Source organism: Danio aesculapii, chromosome 16 (genome assembly GCF_903798145.1).
Source record: "Danio aesculapii chromosome 16, fDanAes4.1, whole genome shotgun sequence".
NCBI classification, from domain to species: domain Eukaryota; kingdom Metazoa; phylum Chordata; class Actinopteri; order Cypriniformes; family Danionidae; genus Danio; species Danio aesculapii.
Genome location: NC_079450.1, coordinates 28,608,962 through 28,636,061, shown reverse-complemented (window position 1 = coordinate 28,636,061; position 27,100 = coordinate 28,608,962). Strand labels below are relative to the sequence as shown.

The window sequence follows — 27,100 nt, the reverse complement described above, 5'->3', positions numbered from 1 at the left end:
CAACTTCCTCTGGTAGAGACTTTACATCGTGCACATGTGACACGCCTTCTCGTGTAAACGTGAAGAATACGTCATCAAGCGTCATCTGATCCTGCACCATGGCGACGGGGACGCGGAGCGCCTTGTTGTGTAGTGTCTCCATTATAATTCTGTTAAAAATAAGCGTTTTCTCCTGCCAGCAGTTCTCCATATCATTTCGGCAGCCTTCTGACTGTGGCGACGGAAGCTATTTTGATATTTCGAGCTTGTCTTGCGTAAAATGTGGGTCAAATCAAGTCAGCAGCAAATCAGGTAACGTTACGCGAGCGCATGCACAGATTAGTTTGTTTGTTTTGGTGGACCTAACGTGCAGATGATTGAATATACATCAAGCAACGGTCAATATATTGCCGTATCTGTTGCTAATGTAACTTAAATGTACACTAATACCCGTCTTGTAGCACGCGAGCTAATGTTTTTATTAGCATGCGTGCAGATGATTCACTTAAAAGATTATTACTCTAACGTTAACGAATCAAGGTAGAACTATCCAAAGATATGAGCGTTTTATAGCACACAACACCGAAATTACGTAAAAAACGTTGAATTTGTAAAAAAGATATTTATTCGTCGCTATGAATATTTGTATATATTATATTAACGGATATAATAATATATATAATAAGTGACGCTGGTCACAAAGTGAAGCAAACCCAGTGACTGTTAAACAATTTTGTGTTTATTAGACGTCTAATAGACATCTAAAGTTCTAAAGGTAGACAGTTTGGCCAAAACAAGGCTAAACTTGTTCTGTCAGTGAAAATCTAATACACATCTAAGAATAGGCCAAAAGTAGACTAGTCATCAAATAGACAGATTAGACAGACTTTGTGTAGTAATTTATTTCTGTTTAACGTTATTTGATTACTAGCTTTGGCCTATTCTTAGATGTCTATTAGATTTTCACAGCCTAAATTTAGCCTTGTTTTAGCCAAGACGACAATGTTTAGACATCTATTAAAAACAAAAAAATGCTTGCTGAGAAGTGACACAAAACCATACTATACTTTATCTATATATTTGGCTGTAACCAAATTATTGTTTTTTCTATTATGCTAAAATTATGGATAATTAAGTAAAGATCATTTTCCATGAAAACTTTTAGTAAATTTCTTACTATAAATATGTCAAAACATAATGTTTGATTAGTAATATGCATTGCTATTAACTTAATTTAGACTATTTTAAAATATTTCTTTTAAATATTAAGATTTTTTTAACCATCAGATTGCAGATTTTCAAATAGTTTTGTCAACCAAATAGTGTCCCATCCAGGGGCGTAGAGTTGCTTTTGATATTGGTGGGGACTTCAGAGCACAAAAACTGAATCCCGCGCGTTCTTTCACTATTTAAAAAACATAAATAAATAAAATTAATAATATAAAAATTACTTTAAGTCAACCATGTCTCATGCTGCAAACTGTAAAATGTACATTATTTTACTTTGCAGAGAAATTAATGCAGACTTCTGAAAAGGGTGAGGCATGTGAATCAATAACCATTTTATCCTGATTGTTGTTTAACAAGAGAAATTTATTTTATTTTGGAGCTAATAAAATTATTGGATTTGAATAATTCAATAATAATAATAATAATAATAATAATAATTGAATAATTTGAAACATTTGAATAATTCTGGAGATTTGAATAATTGGTGGGGACATCTCCCCTCCGTCTGTGCTAATTCTACAACCTTGGTCCTAACCTAACAAATCACACATCAAAGATTATTTAGTAAGATTTGTTACAGGTCCCTGGCAGTCGGGGTGATTGTAAGCAATAGTCTTAGTAATAAGTGAGAAAGACAAGAGTTAGTTGTTGTTTCGCGGCCCCATTTGTTGTCTTTTATTTCACATACATATTTGTATGTTAGAGTCAGTAAGACATTTTGAATCACAAAATGATTCATAAACATGTCGGATAAAATAATACACACTGTATAGATACTTAAATCAACTCACATCACGATAAATAAATAAACACACAAACAAACAAATAACAAAATGAAACCTTAACCATTTGTACAGAAGGGCTAGAATCTTTGTCACTAACTGGCTGAATTAATGTGTCAGGAAGACAAGTTAAGTATTTACAGTAAGTGATAGACACAAAACACTCTGAATACATCAAATCAAATCACACTTGAATACATAAAGAAACTTTTATATGACATAGACATCTTAAAATTATTAATAAAATAATCTGTTAAAACTAATCTATACACAAAACATGTGTATTATAGCTTTATATGACGGTTAGTTAATTTAACTAACCTTAGAAATCATTGAGAGAGACGAGTTAGTTGCTTCATTATGGTCCTCTTTGTTGTCTGAGGATGCGCCGCAGTCATTATGGCAACTCAACTCTCTCAACTGCCACTCAAAATTCAGAAAATGCAGCTAAACTGTTCAGTGCAAACTCACTATAATCGTCTTTGAGTAATTCAAATACAGTGTCCATACACATAGAAATAGAAATAACCAAATAAAAGTGAAATATACACAAATAATTTACTTTGTGACTCAAACTATACGTGGGACGGTCACAAAATGATATGTATAAATCTCATAATTTGTACAAATCTCAAGTTAAAAAATTGGGACTTATGACTGGTTTTGTGGTCCTTAGTAACATATGTGAACTTGTTTGTGTTATTTACACTGTATAGGACTGGCATGCGAGTGTCGGGCTGGTTTCAGAGTGCTGGTTAGTAATGGGGTGTCTATCCTGTGCCAGGAGTGTCCTGAAGCTAATCAGGTGCTGTATTTTGGATCATATGTTGTCTCTTTATTAATCAATGAAAAAATAAAATAATAATAATAATTATTATTATACAATAACGATTACCATCATTGACAGGTGGTCACCCAGGATGGATATGAATGTATTCGTTGTCCTGGAACTGTAGGAAAGGATGGCAAGTGTCAGTGTCCTGAAGGAAGTGTCCTGGGTAGGCACTTGTCATTTTTACTTGAACAAAAATAAACATGCATTAATAGGGCAGAATATATGGAGGCTTTGTTATTTGTCCCTAAAGGGTATTAAATATGTGAAATTTGGGTGGGTGGTTAAGCATTACTCATGATTTGATGAAATCTGATTGTTTTTATCAGTGGAGAGAGATGGAAACGGCAATCCCTTAAATGAAGCAAGGTGTCAAGCATGTAGTGCAACCGATCCTGCTTTTTCTGCCCCAGATATGACAGGCAACAGGTAAAAGTGCTTTTTCTATACCTGGTTTTCCATGTTCTTAAAGGTCTTATTTTGAATAAATAGCTCACCCAAAACAATGAAAAATTACTTACTATTTACTCTCCCTTAATTGGTTCCAAACCTTTATGAGTATTCTTTATTCTCTTGAACACAAAAAAAGGTATTTCAAAGAAAGCTGAAAACCTGTACCACTGAATTCAATAATAGGAAACATATAAATTAGTTTCTGTGGCCCTGCATGATTTAATGATGTCGTATGAAGCCTGTAACAATTTTTTTATAACCCTTTGCATATTAATACCCAAATAATAAACATAATTTCAGCTAAAAACTTAAAATGTTTTACTGAAGTACAAAAATCACCTAAATCTTGGATGGTATGAGGGTAAATAAACGTTTTTTTTTTTTTTTTTGAGTGAACTATCATTTTTAACATTGCATTATATAATTAATTTTGAAGTCCAGGGCGAAATTAATTTATCCAGAGGAGCGAGCAAAAGGGCTGCCAAAATCACTTTGGACCCCTCACACCCAGCACACTGCCTCTTTGAACTTTTACCTTCTGGTCGACGCTACAGAGCACTGCGCACCAGAACAGCCCGACACAGAAACAGTTTCTTCCCTCAGGCAATCCATCTCATGAACACTTGATGATAATAATTGTGGAACCAACATCACTACTTGCCATGCGCTTTTATACACATATACACTTATTTAACAACACACTTTACATGCCAATTTGCACATAACAGCTGCACGTATAACGTTGTATATAGTAATATACCTGTACATACACTTGTCAGTCTGTATATTTGCACTCACTACCTACTTCTATTTTTTAAAATATATTTATTATCTGTTTTTTGTCCTGTCTCTGTAATCCTGTTGCACTGTAGAAGCTCTGTCACGAAAACAAATTCCTCATATGTATGAAAATACCTGGCAATAAAGCTCTTTCTGATTCTGATTCTGAAATCATTTGGTTGGGATGTTGATTTTTAGGTGTGTGAGATGTGGGGACTCATTCATCAACTCATCTCAGTCTTGCATTTGCGGGACTTCGAATACGCTGGTGAGAATCTCAGATATTTGATGCATTTGTTGTATATATGTTTATATGATGCGGTCGGAAAGACGAGATGAGAAACATATGCTTTCATCACACTGTTAACAGGCTGGAGGAATGTGCTTCCCTGCGAACAGTCTGCCTACCTCAGTTGCCTCAAATGTCATCTTTAGCCAACTGGTAAGTGTTCTCTTTACTATCATATGTAGTTTGTTTGGCTGTTTAAGTATGCTGGAATCAATTTTCATAAAGTGTAATGTGTGTTTGTTTTACACAGACTCTCCCTGTCCAGTCAGCATGGTTTTCAAGCTTCATGTATTCTTCAGCTGCTGCATGTTTGGTGCTTTTCTACACACATCTACTAGTCTAGTTTAAATGTTTATCCTTTATGCATCAACATCTTTAAGTTGTGTTATTTTTCTTCTCTAGTTGTTCTCAAACCGGACTGCATGTCAGTCTCTGGGAAACATGTGTGTGATGAACATGCACTCGTCCGGCTCCATCAACAATGATGTCTGTGGTCTCTACAACACAATCTACAGAACAACAGCTGCTCAGGGCAGCAGCCAGGACATCTCCTACTGGTAACATACATCATGACATGATTACATAATGATTATTGCTGTTGATGTGGTGTCTGCTGCGTCTCTGAGAAACCACTCTCAAGCCTTGAGGTTTTGATTTCAGAAGGTTTTTTCACTTTGTCAGAAACAACAAAGCTGCGCCAATCTTCCTGTCTGAGTTAGCACATTTTTATGCAGGTTTTCCTCCATTTTATGCAGGTTTTGCTGCAGGAATTTGTGCCACCAGACATGTATCCATTTCACTCAGGAATCAAATGTTCAAAATAGCAGTCAATAGCATAACTTGATTATAAAGAACTTGATTATAGTTCCACAGGCCTCATTTCATACATAGTTAAGATGAGAAAGTAACACGATTATATATTATGATTATATATTACAGACTCTCCCACAGGCCCTTCATGGATAGATGAGACATCTGATCAAATTGTAGATTACACACATGGCTATGTTCCCATTAAATATACTTCATTACATCATACTACATGTAAAATCTTCTTCATTCTGCACTTAAAAATGCCCAGATAACTGATATTCTTTGGATTTGACTTTGCCACTGCTTTCTTTCAATTCATTTAATTCATTTTCTTTTCGGCTTAGTCCCTTTATTAATCCAGGGTTGCCACAGCGGAATGAACCGCCTTTCTTTCAATTCTATCAAATATTTTAAAAGAGATTTAAACCTAGAGACTGCACTTGAAAAAAACATTGTACAGCAATCCTTGATTCATTAGGGGGATTGTTTGTCTGGAAAGTGAAATAATAATCAAGCTTAGGCATGGCAATTTTTGGCAATGTGGCCTGATTTTAATCCATGTTGTTCATACATTTTCTACTTTCTGCGTCCATATAATCCCTAAATTCTAGTTTTGTCTCATAGGTCCATAAAACATGGCAAATCAACCCAGTTTGCTTGACAATGTTGTTATTCTAGGAGGACAAACCTACCTTGGCTGTACTATGGAGATCAACCTGGGATGGCATCACAGGCTCTTCAGAATGAACCCCTTCCTGTTGGATTCAGCTTTAAAGGGGCACAAAAGGTAAACACTGGACATTTAAACGTAAACATCAATGTAGTATTTTTTCACGAACCGTTCTGCTGCTTTCAGAACACCAACATCGAGTTGCGAGCTGCTGTGTACTCAGTGCGTGGGGAGTTTCTGAGATGGGAAAGCGTTGGTAGAGGCAACCTTCAGGTAGACAAGCATGACTGGTTTCTCTTCTGGGGTGAAATCCATGAAACATTCTGAACTGCTGTTTTAAGGATAAGTCTTAAGTTTATTTCGTATTCCCAAAAAATGTCTAATAATGTTCATTGTTATTCTTCAGGTGAATAAGTAATCTGTGTATATTAATCCATAGAAAAAAAAGTGTTTGTTTTGATCGTCTTCAATGAAAACCTGACAGTTCGCCTCCACTTTTGGAGGGCAGTCCTCATGTTGATGTCAACCTGAGGGCTTTCATAGCAACTGCATATTACTGCCCTCTCTTACCGTTAGTTTGCTATGAGGTAGTGATGCGCAAAATGAAAGGAAGTACATCAACATAGTGAATTAAAAGTCTTAGTTCCGATATTTTCCCATATGTTGTTATACAAGTTTTATGCCTCCTCAGGATGTTTCAGTGATGTTTTAGCTTAATATGTGATGTACTAATATCATTTAATATACAAATCTGATACCAATATCAAAAACCATCATCAAGCTGGTTTTTAATTTTTAAAGTCCCCGTGAATCGTAAGCTGCCATCATTATTCTTTTCATATTTTGACAAAATTCCGTTTCTATAGGAACTGCAAATGAGCAAACAGTGGGCTGGGCCTTGTTTTGCTGGAGCAGGGTTAGCATCGTCCATTATCTCAAAATCATGTAATGGGATAATTTAACTGAAAACAAACAGGAAGTGCATTTTCAGATTTCAATTAAAGATCAAAAGCGCAAAGTTTTTTTTTCTTAATGACATGCACTGATGATTTATTCACCACAAAACTAGCAATGTGAGCAAACAAAATCATATGGTTAGTTTTGATTTCTTGACTTTACGTTTTTGTGTCTCTTTAAATGCAAATGAATTGCTGCTCTTCCCAGAAAGTGAAGCATTTTCAATCCATCTCTTGATACTCTCAAGTCAAAACTGTTGCGTTGTCTAATGTGCTTATGTGACATTGGAGTTCTTAAATCATTTAGAAAGTTTATTATTTGCTTGTGTTTTTAAGTCTTGTCTTTAATTTATGTATCTTCTAAAGCTTTGTCCAGACACCCCTACCAGACAGCAGTCTGCCTTCACATTCGGGACAGCCTACAAGCAGAGTGTGAGTCTCATTTATCTTCTGCCTCAACCAGATGGTATTTAGCAATTTGATTTGTATGTAAATATGTGAATATGTATTTAATGCCATTTTTCTTTCCTCAGTGTGTGCTATCTGTGTCAGAGCTCTTAACGGGTTATCCAGAGCCTTTGTTCTATGATGTGTTCCTGGTCATTCAGAATTCCCAGGACAATCGTCTTCTTGCCGTGCCTCTCCTAAATGCCAATCAGCAGTTTAACGGCCAGTTTGTTAATCAGGGTATAATATCCAATTATATATTAGATCATCAGATGTTAAGACATTACTTTTTTATCATAGTGAGTGTTAACTCCTCCTTTATTAGGATCTGACATGAGTAAATGGTTCCTGACCCGAAGGCTGATGCTTGTCGACACATTGAGTGGAAGAGAAAAGTCCATAAGTTCCTCACCCGGAGTTATACGTGTGGCTTCTGACATTAAGATTGGGTAGGAATTACACACTGCAAGCTCATTAAGCATATATATATATATATATATTAACCAGTATGACTTCATTGCATGGTGCTTCATTGAACAGATTTCAGCTGGTACCGAATACACAGAAGGGACAGGTTTACCCTCCACTGATGAGTGTGGGCTATTCGGATGTACAGATCAAAGACCCCAGCACACAGACTGTTACTGTAAGTCCACATCGGGTTCTCTGATTGGCATGCAAAACAACCAATCACGATTTGTTTATGTACGTAAATGTCAGCGTCCCTACAATAACTGACTGGCGTGCATGTTTTTGTTTATGTCAATTGCTTGAGGAAAACTCTTGCACAAATTTTAAAGAGTTTATGTCGTTTGAAACTTCTGGATCATTTTCTATTTTGTGTGCCTAATGCATCTGAGGTACACAGAACTTCTGAGAATGATGCTAGGTTTTTTTTTTACTCGAATACAAAAATACATTTTAAAAAATATTATTATAAAAGTGTATTGCATACATTACTTTACAAAAGTCGATCCCAGTTGTATAAGTAACAAATAATTACTTGACGTCTATTATTTGGAAAAGTGGCAGAAGGTAGATTTTTCCGATGAATTATCTGTTGAACTGCATCCCAATCATCACAAATACTGCCGAAGACCTATCGGAACCCACATGGTTTGGTTAAGGTAAAATCATGATTTAGGGTTACGTTCAGTATGGGAGTGTGTGAGAGATCTGCAGAGTGAGCGGCAACATCAACAGCCTTAGGTATCAAGACATTTGTGCTGGCAATTACATTGCAAACCCCAGGGCAAATTCTTCAGCAGGATAGCGCTCCTCATACTTCAGCCTCCAAATCAAAGTTCCTGAAAGAAAAGAAGGTCAAGGTGCTCCAGGATTGGCCAGCCCAGTCACCAGACATGAACATTATTGAGCATGTCTGGGGTAAGATGAAGGAGAAGGCATTGAAGATTAATCCAAAGAATCTTGATGAACACTGGGAATCCTGCAAGAACGCTTTTTCTGCCATTCCAGATGACTTTTTTAATAGGTTATTTGAGTCATTGCAGAGATGTATGGATGAAGTCCTCCAAGCTCATGGGAGTTATACATAATATTTATTCTTTTTCCACTGCACCATGACTTTATATTCTATACTGTACATTATTTCTGTTAAGTGACAAGACATTTGTCTAAGCAAAGTCAGACCTTACTGTGCTAATTAAAAAATTAAAAATCAAGGCATGATCATATTTTATTTTGATAAAATAAGCGTAATCTAGAGGCCTTTGCTTTTCAAATAAGCCACTTCTGATACCAAATGATCAACTAGAAGTCAAGTTATTATTGGTTGTCCCTAAAACTTGCATTGGCGACAAGACTTGTTAGGTAGTGTACATTTCATTTCAGTTAAAACCCCTTTGCATTAAATATGACTATACTATTTGGATTTAATAAATTCTTTTACTTTGTTTACAGATACGATACAGGATTAACCTCATAAAAAAAATTGTAATTTAAAAGGGTTTTTTCACATTGTGCAAAAAGGGTTAGTTCACCCAAAAATGAAAACTTGCTTACTATTTGCTCACCCTTTACATTTTTCTTACTTTTTATGAACTTTTCTTCTGTTGAAGACAAAAGCAGATATTTTGAAGAAAGCTGAAACCCTGTAACAATTTACATAGTAGGAAAATACTATAGAAGTCAATTGTGACAGGTTTTCATTGTTTTACGTAATATCTTCTTTTGTGTTTAACAGAAGGAGGAAACTCCTTGTTTGAAACAAGTAAAGGGTGAGTGAATGATGACAGGATTTTCAGTTTTGGTTGAACTATCCCTTTAATCCTTTTACCATAGTTCTTAACACTTCTTTTATCTCCTGGTTAAAAATGTTTCACACTTGAAACAACGCAGTGTTTGAATATTACTCCCAGATGCTTATAAATGGACAGCCAGTCACATGCTTTTCACATGCTTGTCACAGGCTTTGGACATTATCAAGACCAATTCACACCACACAGACAAACTCCAACAAACAAGTTGGCCATTGTATTTAGAATGTCATGAAAATGTTACTGTCATGTTCACACTGCCCCAAGAATTGACACATACAATAATTAAATAATTAAATTATCCTTCTCAGAGCTCAAAAGTGTGATACCTAGCTGGTCCTTGGTCACATTAAGTGTCATTTCTTGGAAAATCAATTCCACAGTCTTAACAATTGCTGACTTAACATGTTCAGTTGGGTAAAAACAAACTCAGAGCAACAGACACCAACAGGGGTAACATACAGATCCAACAAACCCCAGCAGACTTTTTTTGTTGCCGTTCATCTGTGCAGTGTGAATTGACCTTTAGACACAGTTTGTTTATTGGAAAACATCAGAAGGGAAGAGCAGTGTATAATTGTTTCTTTTCTTCTTTCTTTTACACACACACACACACACACACACACACACACACACACACACACACACACACACACACACACACACACAGACACACACATATATATATATATATATATATATATATATATATATATATATATATATATATATATATATATATATATATTGGGGTGGCACAGTGGGTAGTGCTGTCGCCTCACAGCAAGAAGGTCGCTGGTTTGAGCCTTGGCTGGGTCAATTGTCATTTCTGTGTGGAATTTGCATGTTCTCTCCGTGTTTCCCCAACAGTCCAAAGACATGCGCCATAGGTGAATTGGGTAAGCTAAATTGTCTGTAGTGTATGTGTGAATGTTAATGCATGGGGGTTTCCCAGGGATATGTTGCAGCTGGAAGGGCATTCGCTGCATAAAACATATGCTGGATAAGTTGACGATTCATTCTGCTCTGACGACCCCTGATTAATAAAGGGACTAAGCCGAAAAGAAAATGAATGAATGAACATGTATCATCATTTCCTTTGAACAACGTGGAAAAATGGATATCAGTCTGTAATAAATAAATCATTTCAAATAAGCTCATAAGAACATGTTTTTAGAGATGTGCAGTATCAAACACCAGAGTAAGAATGCCTGGGATGCCTGGAAAGTTATCAACCATGTGAAATGTGATTCAAAATAACCAACGATTCTATTTTTCTGGGGTTTAGAATGATCCAGGGTTAACTATTTCAAGTGTGGAAAGGCCTGAAATGTTGATATCTAATGAAATTCATGTATATACAGGTGACCTTCTCTGTAGAGTATACAATGAACCAGGAGGAAGCTCGAATCAAAACTGATGTGAGTATAAAGACACTGAAAGTCATTTTTTATTTTGGTCAGGATTTATAGTATGTTTTAATGCTGTACGTTTATTTTTAATGCGGATTCACATGCAGATTGCTCTTGGTGTGCTTGGTGGAGTGGCTGTTGTCCACTCTTTATTGAAGACAGCAAGCTGGAAAAGAAGAATCGCATCTCCTCTTATTGACTTGGAGGCAAGTACATTCAGAGGCAATTATAAACATACTGCACAACATACTCCAATGTTTTTTTTTTCTGTTTCAGACAATTATGAAGTTTTTGGTTTTCTATGCTGGAGACCTAGCAAATGTTTTCTTCATCATCACTGTTGGAACAGGCCTCTACTGGCTTATATTCTTCAAGGTTTGCATTCATCCTATCTGTATCTAGAACTGTCTTGTTATTAATGTGATAAAGCCTTAAATGAGTTTCTTTTTCCTCCTTTTTCACTTCCTTCCAATATTTTTCAGACGGTGGAGGCAAGTCTGTCACTTTTTTTGTCAAGTTATCATTTATCTATCTGTCTGTGATTTTTCTTCCACTGTACTGTCCAGTTTATTGTTTTCTAGGATGCGCAGTTTGTAAATACTTATTATTTTGTGATAGAGCTCCTTCAAGTCTAAAGGCTTGTTCACATCAAGATGAATGCTGTGAAAACTTATGTTTCTGACATGGAAATACGAAATTAAGAAAAATGGAGTATGTTGTGGATTCATGTTTCTCTCTTAGGAAAATTCATAATTTATAAACACTACAAATGATAGTTTTAACAGCAGGGACTTAAGACGTAACCAAGAGCTTGAATATTAGTGGTCTGATTCTTAGAGAGTAGAACATTTCCCTTTTAAAATATCCTTTATGTTGATGATGTGTAAATTTATTGCACCAGTCTTGAAGAGATGTATTAATTTAAATAAAAATGTCCAATACACTGATTTTTTTGTTGTTGTCTTGATGAGAACAGGCCTTAAGATGGTAATTTAATGTATAATAACAAGGCTTTATTTTGTAAATTTAGGCCCAACTGTTTGTGTCCGTGTTGCTGCCATTGCCAGTTCAGGAAGAGCGTTTTGTTGTTTATGTTGGCTGTGCTTTTGCATTAAAGGTGAGTCCAAATAGGTATTTTAACTTTTATTTTAATATTTTTTTAAGTATCCAAACCGTTTTGAATTGTTTTCTTTACATTTCTTCTCATTTAACTCAGCCTTTGTTTTGTTACAGACTGTACAGTTTCTTCATAAGATTTTCGTTCAGCTCTCTGTGGATGTTTTCTTCATAGACTGGGAACGACCTCGTGGAAAAACTACTAAACACGTGGAGGGTAATTACAGTGTTCCACTAATGTGCTTCTTTAATGTTATTTTTATAAGTTGGTATTATTGTTTTATATTTGTGTTGTGATGTGCTTAGCATCTGGAGAAGCAAAAAGTCAGGCGTCTCCTGTCAGTATCTGGAGGACTTATTTTGTGGCCAATGAGTGGAATGAAATTCAAACCATTCGCAAGATCAACCCCACTTTTCAGATCATGGCTGTGCTTTTCTTTCTAGAGGTGAGGCTAAAACATATATTGTTTAAAGTATGTCTCGCAGACATTGTTCTTGCAGGGTTGTCTTTTTCACTTATTTTAAGCATGAATGGACTTAATTCATACAGTTTTCCTTGAATGTGTATTTTGGTTTTATTTTACTTAATTTTTTTGTATATTTTAAGGCTTATTATTGGCTTCTTGTGCATTTTTCACCATCAACATCTAGCAACACAGAAGAGTCAAGACACATACTTCTTTCCTTTTGTCATATTTATTGCACAATGCCTACAGAAGAGAAGCATATCTAATCTATTTTTAAATATATTGTTAGAGGTGCTCCAATCGATTGGCTGCAGAGTGGTATCAGCCAAAACTCACATTCTAACTTATCAGCTATATTTTTCTGATCTTTGGTGTCAGTTGTTTACTGACTAAATTCTGCACACTCATGAATTTTCTTATCATAAACCATTGAAATTATGCAAATAAGAGGTTGTTTTCACAATTTAGGCAATTGTAACATAAGGTTTTACGAAACATGCACACGTGTAACTTTCTGGGCCCCCTATTTTTATTAAGTGTTAGCAGAATATGACATGCTGCTTGTCACTTACATAAAAACTGTGTGTTTAAATCAGGGTTCTCAAACTCAAATTGGCGGGGGGCCATATCAGTGTCTGAGAATTCATAGGAGGGTTGTTTTAAAATTCAAGTACAAGAAAAAAGTGGACATAATTCCTGACATAATTGATGCATCTTAGGACAACACACATGACGTTTATATTTCAAGCATTACCTGTCAGCAGTGATAATGATAATTCTTCCACAGAGTATATGCAGTCAAAACTCTAGCTTTATGTTTCAACTAGCAGTACAATTTTACTAATGTACATAGTTTTTATACAAATCTTAAGGAAAATCTATTAAATGAGACCATTTGAATCTAATATTAGCAAAATTATCATTTTTGGTACACCACCAGCATAACGTGTAAACCATGTACCAGATGTATGTACAACAAAATACAACGACCCATAAATATTTACAAATATAGAGCTTTAGGAAAAATTGAGCACTTAAGGACAAATATTTCAATGTTTAAATCAGCCACAGAATTAAAACGCGTGTGTTACTCTCGACCGTACACTGAGAGAAAATGAAAGTAAAACTAATCTGAATGCAGTACTTTAAATGTCGACAAGATGGCGGGTCAAAACCGTAAGTGGCTAGATGCAACTGCACAACAATGCAAGTTCAAAAATAAATGTTTTAGCTAGCCGAATCTCGTTATATTTTTGATGTCAGTTGCAGGCCGGAGGCAGGTGGGCTGTAAATGGCCCACGGGCCTGCAATTTGAGACCCCTTGTTTAAATCCATATTTAAGGGAGCATATGCGATTATGTTAATCAAAAGTGCATATTGTTTTTTCAGGTTGTAGGCTTCTCAAATTTGGCTCTAAGAGACCCCTCGTCCAACCTGAGTCGATCTCCTGAGCAATACACACCTTCATACAGCCTCATACTTCGCTACGGCGTAGCTACTGCTATGTGGCTCTGCATTGGCTTAATACAGGTACATACAAAAAAAGACAAGCAGCATACTATATATGTCACCAATTAGATTCCACATGCTCATTTTTGTGTGATTGTGCTTCAGATGATATTCTTCACTGTGTTCCATGAACGGTTTGTTGAAGACAAGATTCGTCAGTTTGTGGATTTGTGCTCAATCAGCAATGTAAGTATCCAGCTGGAAATCTTGATGATAAATGTAGTTTTAAACCACATCACATCATGGTTTATTGTTGTTTGTGTTTCTTTGAATATATGTGTGTGTCTGTTAGATCTCAGTTCTGCTGCTGTCTCATCGATGTTTTGGCTATTACATTCATGGGCGCTCTGTTCATGGTCATGCTGATACTAACATGGATGAGATGAACTCAAACTTAAAGAGGGAGGCGGTAAGATTTTGAGGCTTACAGTTTAAATTAATTTTGAAATAAATGAGGGATTTATTGTATTTTTTATGTGTTTTAGGAAAACCTGTGTGGCCAAAGGGGACTTTTGCCAAACTCTGATACTCAGACGTTTCAAATTTCGATAACCAACCGTCTGCGAGCACAGTATGATCGGATAATCGAGCCAATCAGCAGGGTATAAACACAAGCACATACTATGTCAAATATTTTCACCAAAATTAGACATACGTGTTGAAATTGCCTTTAAAAAAAGAAAAGCTGACTAGTCACATTGGTGCTAAAAGAAACACTCCTTTCTTTTCTTTCTTTCTTTTTTTTTTTTGAAAAAGCTCATAATAACTGTTTCACCGCTAACCAAAATTGTGCGTTTTTAACCTGTCAATAGTATCAGTTGACCGATTAAAATATATATATATTTTTTAATTGGTTGCATAAATGTGCAACACACATAATTCACAGGACGGTAACACGTTCAACTATATGTGCCTACAGACATATTGCCAAAGAAGCGAAATTAAAGAATACTGCAGTTCACAGTTTGACACAGATGAGTTGATACCAAACCAGCACTGATGCTGATTGCCTCTGTCCTGAATCCACATCATAAACACTTCTATTTATTTGCACAATTGGAGAAAGAAGCCGCAACACAAAACTTTTTGAAATGTGCGCTGCTTTGGAAACAAGTTGGCCACAAATCGGAGTGTCTGGATTTTCTCTCCATCAGAGCGCGCTCCAACACCGCTCATAAGCACAACAAATAGGCTATAGTTGTGATGATTTATTTGTGATCATTTAGTGTACAACCAATAAACCAGCCTTTTTCCATTTGAAAAATCACAGTTATCAATAGTTCTTATAAAATATCCATTTTTAAACATAATCTTCGTATCAAACAAATCCAAAGTTTTTTTATTTTTGCGTAATAATTGGCCACCAAACTGAGGCTTTTATTTTATAGCTTTTAAAACATGTATGCAAATTAATGCAATATCATATGTAAACAACTACATTTTTATATGCTATAGTAGCCTATACTTTATAAAAAGTCAACATATAAACCTTGTCATTGTCACACAAGCTCTAAGGTAAAACCAGACGCTCAATTAAAAATGTTGACAGAGGTTTTTAATAATTTTGAATACAATAATTAATTAAATGCATATTTTCAGTGGAGCGATCAATTTAAGGTAGACTGTTATTTTTATTTAACGGAAGAACAAAAAAACATATGATGGGGAAAAAACAGCCTATGCCGGTTCTTAAAAAGGATTCAGTTAGTGTTTTCATTTCGTAATTTAAATTTGTCATTTAGGTGAAAAATATCTAGGGTAGGACTGTATATTTAGTTAACACTGCAGGTGCGTGAAGATGTTCTGTTATTAATATGTTCGCATGTTCATATGTTGCCTTGTTAAAACAAATCGGTATTTTAAAATGCAATATTTAATGTTTCAGACACAAAATAGACATGTCAATTATTATTGTTGTTTAAAATAAATAATAATTATTATATTAATCTGACCAGTTAACGGTTACTATTTGATTAACGAGTGGCGGTTGTCGGTTGGCAAAATTAACCGAAATAAGCATCCCTATTTTAAATCCATTCAGCCAAACTCTTGGTCTGGCAGGAGGTCTTTTAGCTTTGCTTAGCTTAGCTTAGCATAAATCATTAGACTAATTGGATTAGACTATTAGCATCTTGTTAAAAAATCTATTCTGTGGTTACATTGTGTAGGCTGATAAGGCTAGGAACTCTTCTCTCATTTTGGCATAACAATCAAGAGACTTTGTTGCTGCCTGCTAATACCCATACCACACAAACAGACTCAAAGCACTCTTGTGTACGTGTGACTAATAATCTCTCTACTTATACAGAGAAGAGGACCCTCACGGTTAGTAGATGCTACAGCAAATCCATGCGAGCAAAGCACAAAAGCATACCATACTATGAACCGATTCCTGGGCTCTGTCATTGATCATGTGAGGACTGCCTTTTACTGACGCTTGTCATTTCCCTGTAATTTATTGTGTTTTGCTGTACTCATTTAACATGCTGTTTCCTTAGGCACATCGTGAGATGGACTACATTGTGAAAGATAAGCTGCTGTTGGAGAGAGTCATTGGTATGGAGTTCATAGAGCCGCTCGATAAAAGTATCTTTTATAATGGTAAAACACTCATAATCAATACACTTACAAAAAATAAACCCCAGTCACACTGTTCTGCGTGAATAACCTTGTGTTTATCTCTCTTCAGATGATTCTCACTCATTCGCTGATGTCCTTTTTTATGGTAATGAGGGTGTGCTGTTGATTTTTGACGCACTCTTTTTCTGTGTGGTGGATCTGGGCAAACAGAACTTCATTCTCGCAGCTGTTTTAACATACCTCCAGCAAATGGTTAGTATGTGTTAATGAACTGGTTTCATTCAATGGTCTTGAGGTGATGATTAACATTTTATTTGAATGTGTTCTCCTTCAGGTATTCAGATTAATCCGAAATGGATTGGGCCGCAGGAACCTGGCCAACAAAACTCTAGTTGACAAACGGTTTCTCATCTAGATCTTCAGCTTATTGCACCATGACAGCCTTCAGGTTTCTCCTGCAGACTTTTGTATTGTTTTTATATGAATAATTATTCAATGCTGTTGAAACTGATGCATAAATGTTTTTATATTTAAGTACTTTTGATCAATTAAACAAGTTCTTGGTTTTTACACATGGCAGGCCTCATTAGTAAAACTGATACTACATATAAGCATGATTGCTTGAGGTTTTTGTTACACATTTTAGCTCATTTCGTCCCTAATAAGTGTTCCTTATGTTGGTTGTTTATAAATGATTCCGCTAGAAGTCTTTTTGTAAATTGTCTAATAAAATAATTTTCAGGCTCCAGCGAGAATTGAACTCGCGACCCCTGGTTTACAAGACCAGTGCTCTAACCACTGAGCTATGGAGCCAGACCTGTTCTAAGACTGTCCCTATTACAATATGAAGAGTACATAAGGAAACTCTTAGAAGGGCGTGTCCAACATTTCTATGTTGAGGAGGAATGACAAACAGATGATTCAGACGTCACAAATGACATCCTTCTATCTGCATAACTTCGTCTGATTCTAGCATGATATGATTGTGCTCTACAGATTATGATAGTGAGAAAACAACAGCACATCATGGCTGGTTTCCTATATAATGTATGCAAAATTATTTCACAATTATTTTGGTAATATTTTTTTCACCCCATTATGTTTTACCAACTCCTGATCTTAATAACTACTAATAAGGAATATTATTATTAATAACTGATCTATCATTGTTAACAATGGGTGTAAAACAACTTCATATTTTGATTAGATATTTTGGTATATTAGTATATTAGTAGTATCTTATAAGTAATTATTAAGAAGGTTTCTATTTACAGACTGAAGTATTATTCACAAACTATTGACTTCAACTGACATTTTTAGTGAAAGATTTCAATTAATGACACTTTTTGCTCCCATGATTTTTTTAATATATGCTTAGTATGTAGCACAGGTGAGTTTTTTTGTCCCTTATAGTTAGGAAGTGTCCTGAAGTCCCCTTTGCGCTGTAAATTTTGTATGTGTAAACAAGAAATACTTGAGTCTTAAACAAGTACATTACAATCTGTTACAAAACAGGTTTAAGCCATTTCGAAAGAAACCATAAGGATGAGCATCCCATATATTTGGATGCAGCTTGCAGTAATGAGTTGTTACTGGCAAGTTCTTCACCTTGTTGTTTATGCTGAACCATTATCAGATTTTGTTTATCTTTTCTCTTCTACTGGATTTACCATTTAATGTCAACTAATACGTAATTATGGGTATAAAATATACAGGTACCATTCAGGCCCCAGCGAGGATCGAACTCGCGACCCCTGGTTTACAAGACCAGTGCTCTAACCACTGAGCTATGGAGCCAGACCTGTTCTGTTTGTTGTCCTTATTAGCATATGAAATGTATGGCACTGCCTGCAACTGTGAAGGGTGTGTACTGTTAGTGACATATGACTTTTAACCCAGTATTACAGAGTTAGGAGAGTTAATCAGAGGTCAGAACCTGCCCCAAATGGGAACTGTCCAAATTTATTGGGGCTTTTGATTGATTGATTGATTGGTTTGATGTCTTTTGGCATGGAGCCCAACTATTTACGTTTTATTAATGTCTAGACCTTTACAGTAATGCAGAAACAGCTATTATTTGTCATTCACAAGAAGACAGAAAATGGGCAGAAGCAGTTCCTTAAAGCTCAAAAATAACAAAATGCCAGCCCAGAATCCAAATCTAAACCTGAAAATCTCTGAAAAATCCTTGACAACAAAATTATGGCTAAGAAACCCACTACAGTCACTGAACTGTGGAAGAACGTGGATGCAGAGATGATTGAAGGTTTCAGCTGAACATTGTGAGAGACTAAATTGAAGTTCTGTGGCTGGAGATCTGCTGAAGTCATTCAAAGGAAGGGACTGCACACTTCATATTCATTTGTGACCGCTGTAACCTTTAAAAAAATGTTTGTTGTTGTGGACAACAACGGCACCCCATATACTTGTTTTGGCTGCATTTTGGGATACTTAAGTTGATTAATTGTCTTCTATTGGACTGAGAGTCATTTATGTCTGCAAACACCTTTCATGGGCTTAAAAGTGTCTTTGAAGTACCATTCAGGCCCCAGTGAGGATCGAACTCACAACCCCTGGTTTACAAGACCAGTGCTCTAACCACTGAGCTATGAAGCCAGACTTCTTCTGTTCATTGTCCTAAATAGAATATGAAATGTAGCACACAATCTGCAACTGTAAAGGGTGTGCCTACCGTTATTGACACATGACTATCAACCCAGTATTACAGAGTTAAGTATAAGCATATACTTGTATTGGCTGCAGCTTAGGATACTTAGATGTTTCAAAGCTTGTTTGATTAATCTGACTGAGCATCATTTATGTCTGCAAACACCTTTCATGGGCTTAAAAGCATCTTTGAAGCATCATGCAGGCCCCAGCGAGGATCGAACTCGTGACCCCTGGTTTACAAGACCAGTGCTCTAACCACTGAGCTATGGAGCCATACTGGTTATGGAGCAACAGTTCCTTAAATCTCAAAAATAATGAAATGGCCAGCCCAGAATCCAAATCTAAACCTGAAAATCTCTGAAAAATCCTTGGTAACAAAGTTATGGCTAAGAAACCCACTACAGTCACTGAACTGTGGAGGAGAGCGGAAGAAGAGATGATTAAAGGTTTCAGCAGAACATTGTGAGAGACTATATTGGTGTCCTGTGGCTGAATATATGGTAAAGTCATTCAAAGGAACACTTCATATTCACTTGTGACGGCTGTAACATTCAAAAATATTAGTTGTTGTGGACGATGATGGCATTCCATTGGCAGCACATATACTTGTTTTGGCTGCAGTTTGGGATACTTAAGATGATTCTAAGTTTGATTGTTTAGTTGTCTTTAATTGGACAGAGCATCATTTATGTCTGCAAACATTTTTCATTGGCTTAAAAGTGTCTTTGAAGTTTCATTTAGGCCCCAGTGCTCTAACCATTGAACTATGGAGCCAGACCTCTTATGCTTGTTGTCCTAAATAGAATATGAAATGTAGCACACTATCCAGAAACATGGATTTTCCTACCACTGCTATGCTGATGATACCCAGCTATACCTCTCTTTTCACCCTGATGATCCCTCGGTTCCAGCTCGCATCTCAGCCTGCCTGTCAGACATTTCACACTGGATGAAAGATCATAATCTTCAGCTTAACCTCGCGAAAACGGAAATGCTTGAAGTTTCTGCCAACCCGACTCTACACCATAACTTTTCAATCCAGATGGATGGGGCAACCGTTACTGCATCCAAAATGGTAAAAAGCCTCGGAGTAACGATTGATGACCAACTAAACTTCTCTGACCACATTTCTAGAACTGCTCGATCTTGCAGATTCGCACTCTATAACATCAAAGGTCCGACCCTTCCTATCTGAACATACAGCTCAACTCATTGTTCAAGCTCTTGTTCTCTCCAAACTGGACTATTGCAACTCTCTACTAGCCGGGCTTCCAGCTAATTCTATCAAACCTCTTCAGCTGCTTCAGAACGCAGCAGCACGAGTGGTCTTTGATGAACCCATAAGAGCACATGTCACTCCGCTACTCACCCGTTTGCACTGGCTGCCAGTTGCTGCCTGCATCAAATTCAAAGCTCTGATGTTTGCTTACAAAGCGACCTCTGGCTTTGCTCCTTCGTATCTGCTCTCACTTCTGCAGATTTATGTGCCTTCCAGAAACTTGCGTTCTGTGAATGAACGTCGCCTCGTGGTTCCATCACTAAGAGGGAAGAAATCACTTTCCCGAACTCTCGCATTCAATCTGCCCAGTTGGTGGAATGAACTCCCTAACTGCATCAGAACGGCAATGTCACTTGCTGTCTTCAAGAAACGACTAAAAACTCAACTATTTAGTCTCCACTTTTCTTCCTAATCTTAAATGCATCTCTGGCTATACCACTAACTGTACTCTCTCTCTCAAAAAAACAAAAAACAAAAAAAAAAACATTACTAATGCTTTGCTTCTTAGACTTTACACACCTGAAACTTGTCTATAGCACTTATTCACTGCTGCTCTTATAGATGTGTAAATTGCTTCCTTGTCCTCATTTGTAAGTCGCTTTGGATAAAAGCGTCTGCTAAATGACTAAATGTAAATGTAAATCTGCAACTGTAAAGGGTGTGCCTACTGTTATTGACATAGACTATCAACCCAGTATTACAGAGTTAGGTAAAAGCCAAATGGCTGGGTCTTGAGCTCCATGTGAACTGTACAAACTTCTTGGGACTTTTGATTGATTGATTGATTGTTGGGTTTAACGCCTTTTGACATGGAGCCCGACCTTTTTTGTTTTATTAATGTCTAGACCTTTACAGTAATACAGAAACAGTTATTATTTGTCATCCACAAGAAGACAGAAAATGGGCTGAAGCCATTCCTTAAAGCTCAAAAACAATGAAAGGGCCAACCTAGAGCCTAAATCTAAACACGAAAATGTCTGAAAAATTCTTGATAACAAAGTTATGGCTAAGAAACCCACTACAGTCACTGAACTGTAGAAGAGAGTGGAAGAAGAGATGATTAAAGGTTTCAGCAGAACATTGTGAGAGACTATAATGATGTACTGTGGCTGATCATGTGCTAAAGTCATTCAAAGGAAGGGACTACACACTTCATATTCATTTGTGACCTCATTTACTTGTACTGGCTGCAGCTTGGGATACTTAAGATGATTCTAAGTTTGTTTGATTAGACTGAGCATCATATATGTCTGCAAACACCTTTCATGGGCTTAAAAGCATCCTTGAGATATCATGCAGGCCCCAGCGAGGATCGAACTCGCGACCCCTGGTTTACAAGACCAGTGCTCTAACCACTGAGCTATGGAGCCAGACGTGTTCATCAATTGCCTTTATTTGCATATGAAATTCAGCACACTGCCTGCACCCATAAACAGTGTGTCTAGGGTTGTTGACAAATGTCTATCAGAATTAGGTATAAGCAGAGGTCAGAGACAGCTCCAAAGTGAACTGTACAAAGCAAGAATCGAACTCACCACCCCTTGTTTACAAGACCAGTCCTCAAATCACTGAACCATGATGCTTGAGCTTTATTGTTGTTGTCTTTATTATCATAAAAATTTGGCAAAAATGGGCAGAAGCAGTTTCTTAAAGCTCAAAAATAATGAGATGGCCAGCCCAGAGTCCAAATCTAGACCTGAAAATCGATGACAAAGTTATGGCTAAACTCACTACAGTCACTGAATTGTAAAAGAGAGTGGAAGAAGAGATGATTGAAGGTATCTGAAGAACATTGTAAGAGGCTTGTTTTGGTTGCAGTTTGGGATACTTAAGATGATTCTGAGTTTGTTTGATTGATTGTCTTTTATTGGACTGAGCATCATTTATAGGGTCAGAAAGAATCTACAGACATTTTTTGCTATTTCTGCTGAGAATTTTGGTAAAAATCTGCGGATTTCTGCGGAATTATTTTGGAAGTATCATATCTAAAACCTTAATATTTGAAATAAAAAAATAATATCTTTTTAAGGTTTATTTAATGTTTAAAATGCAAATCCAATTAGATTCACTTTATTTGTTAAACAAAGCAAGTCTCTCATATAATATATCTACTAAAAGACAGAAAATATTACTTAACAAACTGCATTGTACATAAATCAGATAAACTTTTCATATTAGTCAATAATATTACTGTAATTAATTGAAAAAACTGAATAAATATAGATTTACACACATTTACTCAAGTAAATAAACAGAATTAATGATGGGCTGAAAATCTGAGGAAAATCTGCAGAATTCTGCGCACACAGATTCCGTGTGAGCATAGTTATGGCTAAGAAACCCACTACAGTCTCAAGCTATATTTCCATCCACCTATTTTTATGCGCATAAAAAACGGCTGATGAAAACTATGATGCACATAAATTCAGAAAATGCGCATAACTGAGTACGCAATGCAGGTCTTAGGACTGACCCCTGCGGGAGCTCCTGCTGAACTTAAGTTGCCTCAGTTTTGATTTTCCCAAGGCAGACATACTGAAAACAATCCATTTGGATACACACAGTAGCAGAGTGTTGAGCATTTGGTTTGCACCCTTCCAGATGCTGGTTGTGTAAGGCAGTCTCGCTCATAATCTTTCAAATGTCAGATTCAAGCTCCGTAGTGTTCTTTTACATAACTATTTATTTTGAATACATGTATTCTGCTCATTTTATTGTTTTTTTAATTATTTTGTCATGTTGATGAGAGTTGCGACTCTCTTTTTTTACATTTTAAAAGATCACTCTTTGGTATTACTCAGGCCCCAGCGAGGATCGAACTCGCGACCCCTGGTTTACAAGACCAGTGCTCTAACCACTGAGCTATGGAGCCAGTCCTGAACTATTACATCTGTAAAGAGTGTGTCTAGAGTTGTGTATGTGTAGGCTTAGTATTAAAGTGTTAGGTATAAGCAGAGGTCAGAGCCAGCTCCAGATGCCCAAGAGAACTGCACAAACATCTTGGGGCTTTTGGAGTCCAACCTTTAGTGTTTTAGTAATGTCTAAACCAGGGGTGTCCGAACTCTGTCCTGGAGGGCCAGTGTCCTGCATATTTTGGTTCCAACTCCAATTAAAAACACCTGCAGCTAATCGAGCTATTTCCTAGAAACTTCCAAAGAGGTGTGTTGAAGGAAGTTGGAGCTAAACTGTGCAGGATACCGGCCCTCCAGAACAGAGTTTGGACACCCCTGGTCTAAGCTTTTATTGTACTGACCATCATTTATGTCTGCAAAGACCTTTCATGGGTTTAAAAGCATCTTTGGCAGATGATTGAGATCCCAGTGATGATTGAACTCACGACCGCTGGTTTACAAGATATGTGCTCTAACCACTGAGCTATGGAGCCAGACCTGCTTCAGAGTCAGAAAATAAACAGCTCAGCAATAGTTTTATCTTGACTTTAAAATTTGACTTTATTTCGTAGAAACAGTAATATACATTTATACAATTTTAATTTATTATATTTGTACATAATTTTTTTTATATTTTAATCCATTTAAAAACTCACATTTTTAAATTTAAAACTTAAACATTTTTAGTAGAAAAGCTACTGTATATTCTTATGCCATTTTGATTATTTTTATGCTGAAATAGTACTCCAGTCTTTAGAGGCACATGAATAATCAGAAATTACTCTAAAATGGTGTTCAAAAATATTATCGTTATTATTACTGTTAACACAGTTGTGCTTGTTATCTTGCCTTACATTTGAAAAGTTAGAAAAGGGTGGTTTGGGTAAAGTAGGGCTAAAGAGCTTTTCACACTAAATGTTCCACCTTGATACCCAGGACAAACAGAATCCTGGATTCTAGCTTCATGTTTTACACTTACTTTACATAGGATGAACATTTAATTCTGGATATTCATATACAAATATTTCATGATACATACCTAAACTGTAGATTAACATTCTGGTTTGGATAATTGAAATGTTGATTAGAGTTTATAATGGTGAAAATAAAACTAGAAGTAGTTCTCGTGAATAAGGGATGGCTATCTAACGAGAAAGTCCATCATATATTTTCTCTTCGCTATTTTGCATTGCTAGACACATAATTTCGAGAACTAGAAGCATTTTGACCATGTTCTCCAGGCCCCTGCGAATATTGAACTCACTATCCCTTGTTTACAAGACCAATGCTCAAACCACTGAGCTATGGAGCCTGACCTGCTCTTTATCTATTTTTAGATAACACAGCATGGGATTCTGTAATCACCTTTGTATTATTATTCTGAAACAACTGTGACTGGATTGCTCAGAATGACACAGTCCTTCACAATGCATTATTATGTTGTCGTTTTCAGTTAATTAAGAATTTATTTGTACAAATTGTTAATAGTACAAAGCCAAAATCCAAAAAACCCATTTTAAATACTTTACACATTTAGTGATGAGGAATGAAGCTACAGTGGATTTCTTGGCCCCATCTGATCAATCAAATCAAAGCAGGTCGATCAATAATCCACAATGATCAGTGAAATTAATTGAAGAGAAATTTACATTTGATATGAGTTTGTAGGTCGCTCTGCATTATTCAATACAGCTTTAATTACACCCCAGCAGATGTCACTACCAACAATGTGAAAGAATTTTGGTTGGTTGTAACAGATAAACATTCCACACATGACTGTGTAGTTCAAAACATGTCTCCAGTGATTATTTAGGTGACAACCGAGATTCAGTTTTTGACCTAAAGTGGTCCACTAAAGACATATATCACCACTTCCAGCGCCTGGTTGTCTGAAGATGTCACCTCTATCCTGGGAGTAGCTATTCATCTTACTGAAACCAGGTCTTGCAAACACACACAGAATACACAGCTTTTTCAAGGTTGAATAGTTTTGGCCTGTACTCTTATCAGGGACTTTCCCAAAACATACAGTCAGTGAGCGCAGTTTCTCAGAGGGAGAGAAAAAGCAACTTAATACTTTAGGTTTATGGCGGTATCAAATATTTCTTGAAGCTTTTATCTATGCTGTAAAAAAGGTAAAATAACCAAAAATAACTGTGTATTGCTTTATTGTATTTACATATTCAGATTAAACAAATATTTCACACTAATTACATTTGAAAAGGATTATAAAGTTGATGCAAAATTTAATGAAGTTGCTGTGTTGTTGGTTGTTGTAGGTAGGGTGGAGTTGGTGCCCCCTGATTGGCCCCCTGATAATATCTCTGTGCGTGGGCCCTTTTCGTCCTAACTTAACCCACTTATCGGTGACCCTGACACGAGGTCAACTAAGTCTACCAGCTGGAGGAATAATTCTGCTTAGCACATCAAAAAGCACACTAGTACAGAAAGATTGGAATATATATTGAGATATAACTGATAGAAAATGTATGATAGCAAATATTAAAATATGATACATAATAAGAATTCATTTTTCCACATCAGAAGTACAATATAGGCCCACACGGAATCTGCACGCACAGAAATCAGCAAATTTCCACAGATTTCTGCCCCATCATTGAGTCTATTAATTTACTTGTGTAAATGTGTGTAAATTTATATTTAGTTTATAAGTTATAAGTTAGTTTTTAAAGTATTTTCAGTAATATTATTGACTAATATGAAAGTGTTTATATAATTGATTTACAATACAATTTGTAAAGTAATATTTTTTGTCTTTTAGTAGCTATATTATAAGATAGACTTGCTTTGTTTACCAAATAAGTGGATCTAGATGGATTTGCATTGTAAACATTAAATTTTAAAAGTTAAAAAGGTATTATTTTTTATTTTTATATACTAAGTTATGAAACTCCCAAAATTATTCCGCATGAATCCACAGATATTTTACAAAAAATTTTCAGCAGAAGTAGCAAAAAAATGTCCGCAGATCATGTCTGGCCCTATAGGCAACACTACAGTTAAGTCTCATTAGTAAACGATAATACATTAAAATCAACAGTAAGAAAAAAACCTTAATTATTGGCTGCATTTTATGAAATATTTATAACTTTTAATTTCAGTGCATTATTTTTTACTTTTTTTAACTTTATTTCTAGAACTTTTTGTGAAAACATCACACTCAATAGTGTATAACATGCATATTTGTTAACAAAATGTTATCAGTTTTATTACCCCATCCTCATTACCCCCTCCTCCCACCCAGAACATGCATTTGCAACCAATACAATACAATACTTAGGCTGCACCATCCAATGTATGTCAGCCAGACTAATAGAATAATAAACAAAATAGAACGACGTGTAAAAGGAAGAACAAAATCACAGAGACACTGTTCAAATATATATCTAAGAAAAGGGCCCCATATTTTAATCATACATCTTCAGTTTGCTAAATCTAAAGAAACGTAATCTTTCCAGCTTGAGGGCAGAAACATCAGCTAACCATTTTAAACTTGGAGGTGATTATTAGGCTTTAACTGAGATAACAATAAACATCACCTAAGATTAATAAATGTATTTGTGAGTTTTATTGAATTATCAGATGTTAACAAATGGAGCCTTGTACAGTGTTCACTAACAATAAATAGTCACAGAACATTTAGGCAAT

General features: G+C 36.0%; 1 protein-coding gene and 6 non-coding genes across 7 annotated transcripts; 1 reads left to right on the top strand and 6 right to left on the bottom strand.

Annotated features, from left to right (window-relative positions):
* The first annotated feature begins 98 nt into the window (after positions 1-98).
* tmem67 (transmembrane protein 67) lies at positions 99-17,161 on the top strand. The gene is made up of 28 exons (XM_056475238.1): positions 99-291; positions 2,708-2,796; positions 2,899-2,989; positions 3,153-3,252; positions 4,255-4,324; positions 4,427-4,498; positions 4,596-4,658; positions 4,748-4,902; positions 5,837-5,945; positions 6,015-6,101; positions 7,151-7,216; positions 7,318-7,471; positions 7,557-7,680; positions 7,772-7,877; positions 10,872-10,928; positions 11,027-11,125; positions 11,196-11,294; positions 11,950-12,036; positions 12,153-12,252; positions 12,342-12,481; positions 13,892-14,032; positions 14,117-14,197; positions 14,304-14,420; positions 14,497-14,613; positions 16,320-16,424; positions 16,510-16,612; positions 16,701-16,843; positions 16,926-17,161. The coding sequence occupies exons 1-28, from the start codon at positions 99-101 to the stop codon at positions 17,004-17,006; spliced, it is 2,949 nt and encodes a 982-aa protein (XP_056331213.1). The 3' UTR covers positions 17,007-17,161.
* Positions 17,162-17,331: 170 nt separating this feature from the next.
* On the bottom strand, positions 17,332-17,404 carry trnat-ugu (transfer RNA threonine (anticodon UGU)). The gene has a single exon. It is a non-coding gene; the product is annotated as a tRNA-Thr (tRNA).
* Positions 17,405-18,315: 911 nt separating this feature from the next.
* On the bottom strand, positions 18,316-18,388 carry trnat-ugu (transfer RNA threonine (anticodon UGU)). Its single transcript has one exon. It is a non-coding gene; the product is annotated as a tRNA-Thr (tRNA).
* A 746-nt stretch (positions 18,389-19,134) lies between these two features.
* Positions 19,135-19,207, bottom strand: trnat-ugu (transfer RNA threonine (anticodon UGU)). Its single transcript has one exon. It is a non-coding gene; the product is annotated as a tRNA-Thr (tRNA).
* Positions 19,208-19,461: 254 nt separating this feature from the next.
* trnat-ugu (transfer RNA threonine (anticodon UGU)) lies at positions 19,462-19,534 on the bottom strand. The gene has a single exon. It is a non-coding gene; the product is annotated as a tRNA-Thr (tRNA).
* Positions 19,535-21,837: 2,303 nt separating this feature from the next.
* Positions 21,838-21,910, bottom strand: trnat-ugu (transfer RNA threonine (anticodon UGU)). The gene has a single exon. It is a non-coding gene; the product is annotated as a tRNA-Thr (tRNA).
* A 1,429-nt stretch (positions 21,911-23,339) lies between these two features.
* On the bottom strand, positions 23,340-23,412 carry trnat-ugu (transfer RNA threonine (anticodon UGU)). Its single transcript has one exon. It is a non-coding gene; the product is annotated as a tRNA-Thr (tRNA).
* Between the last annotated feature and the right edge of the window lie 3,688 nt (positions 23,413-27,100).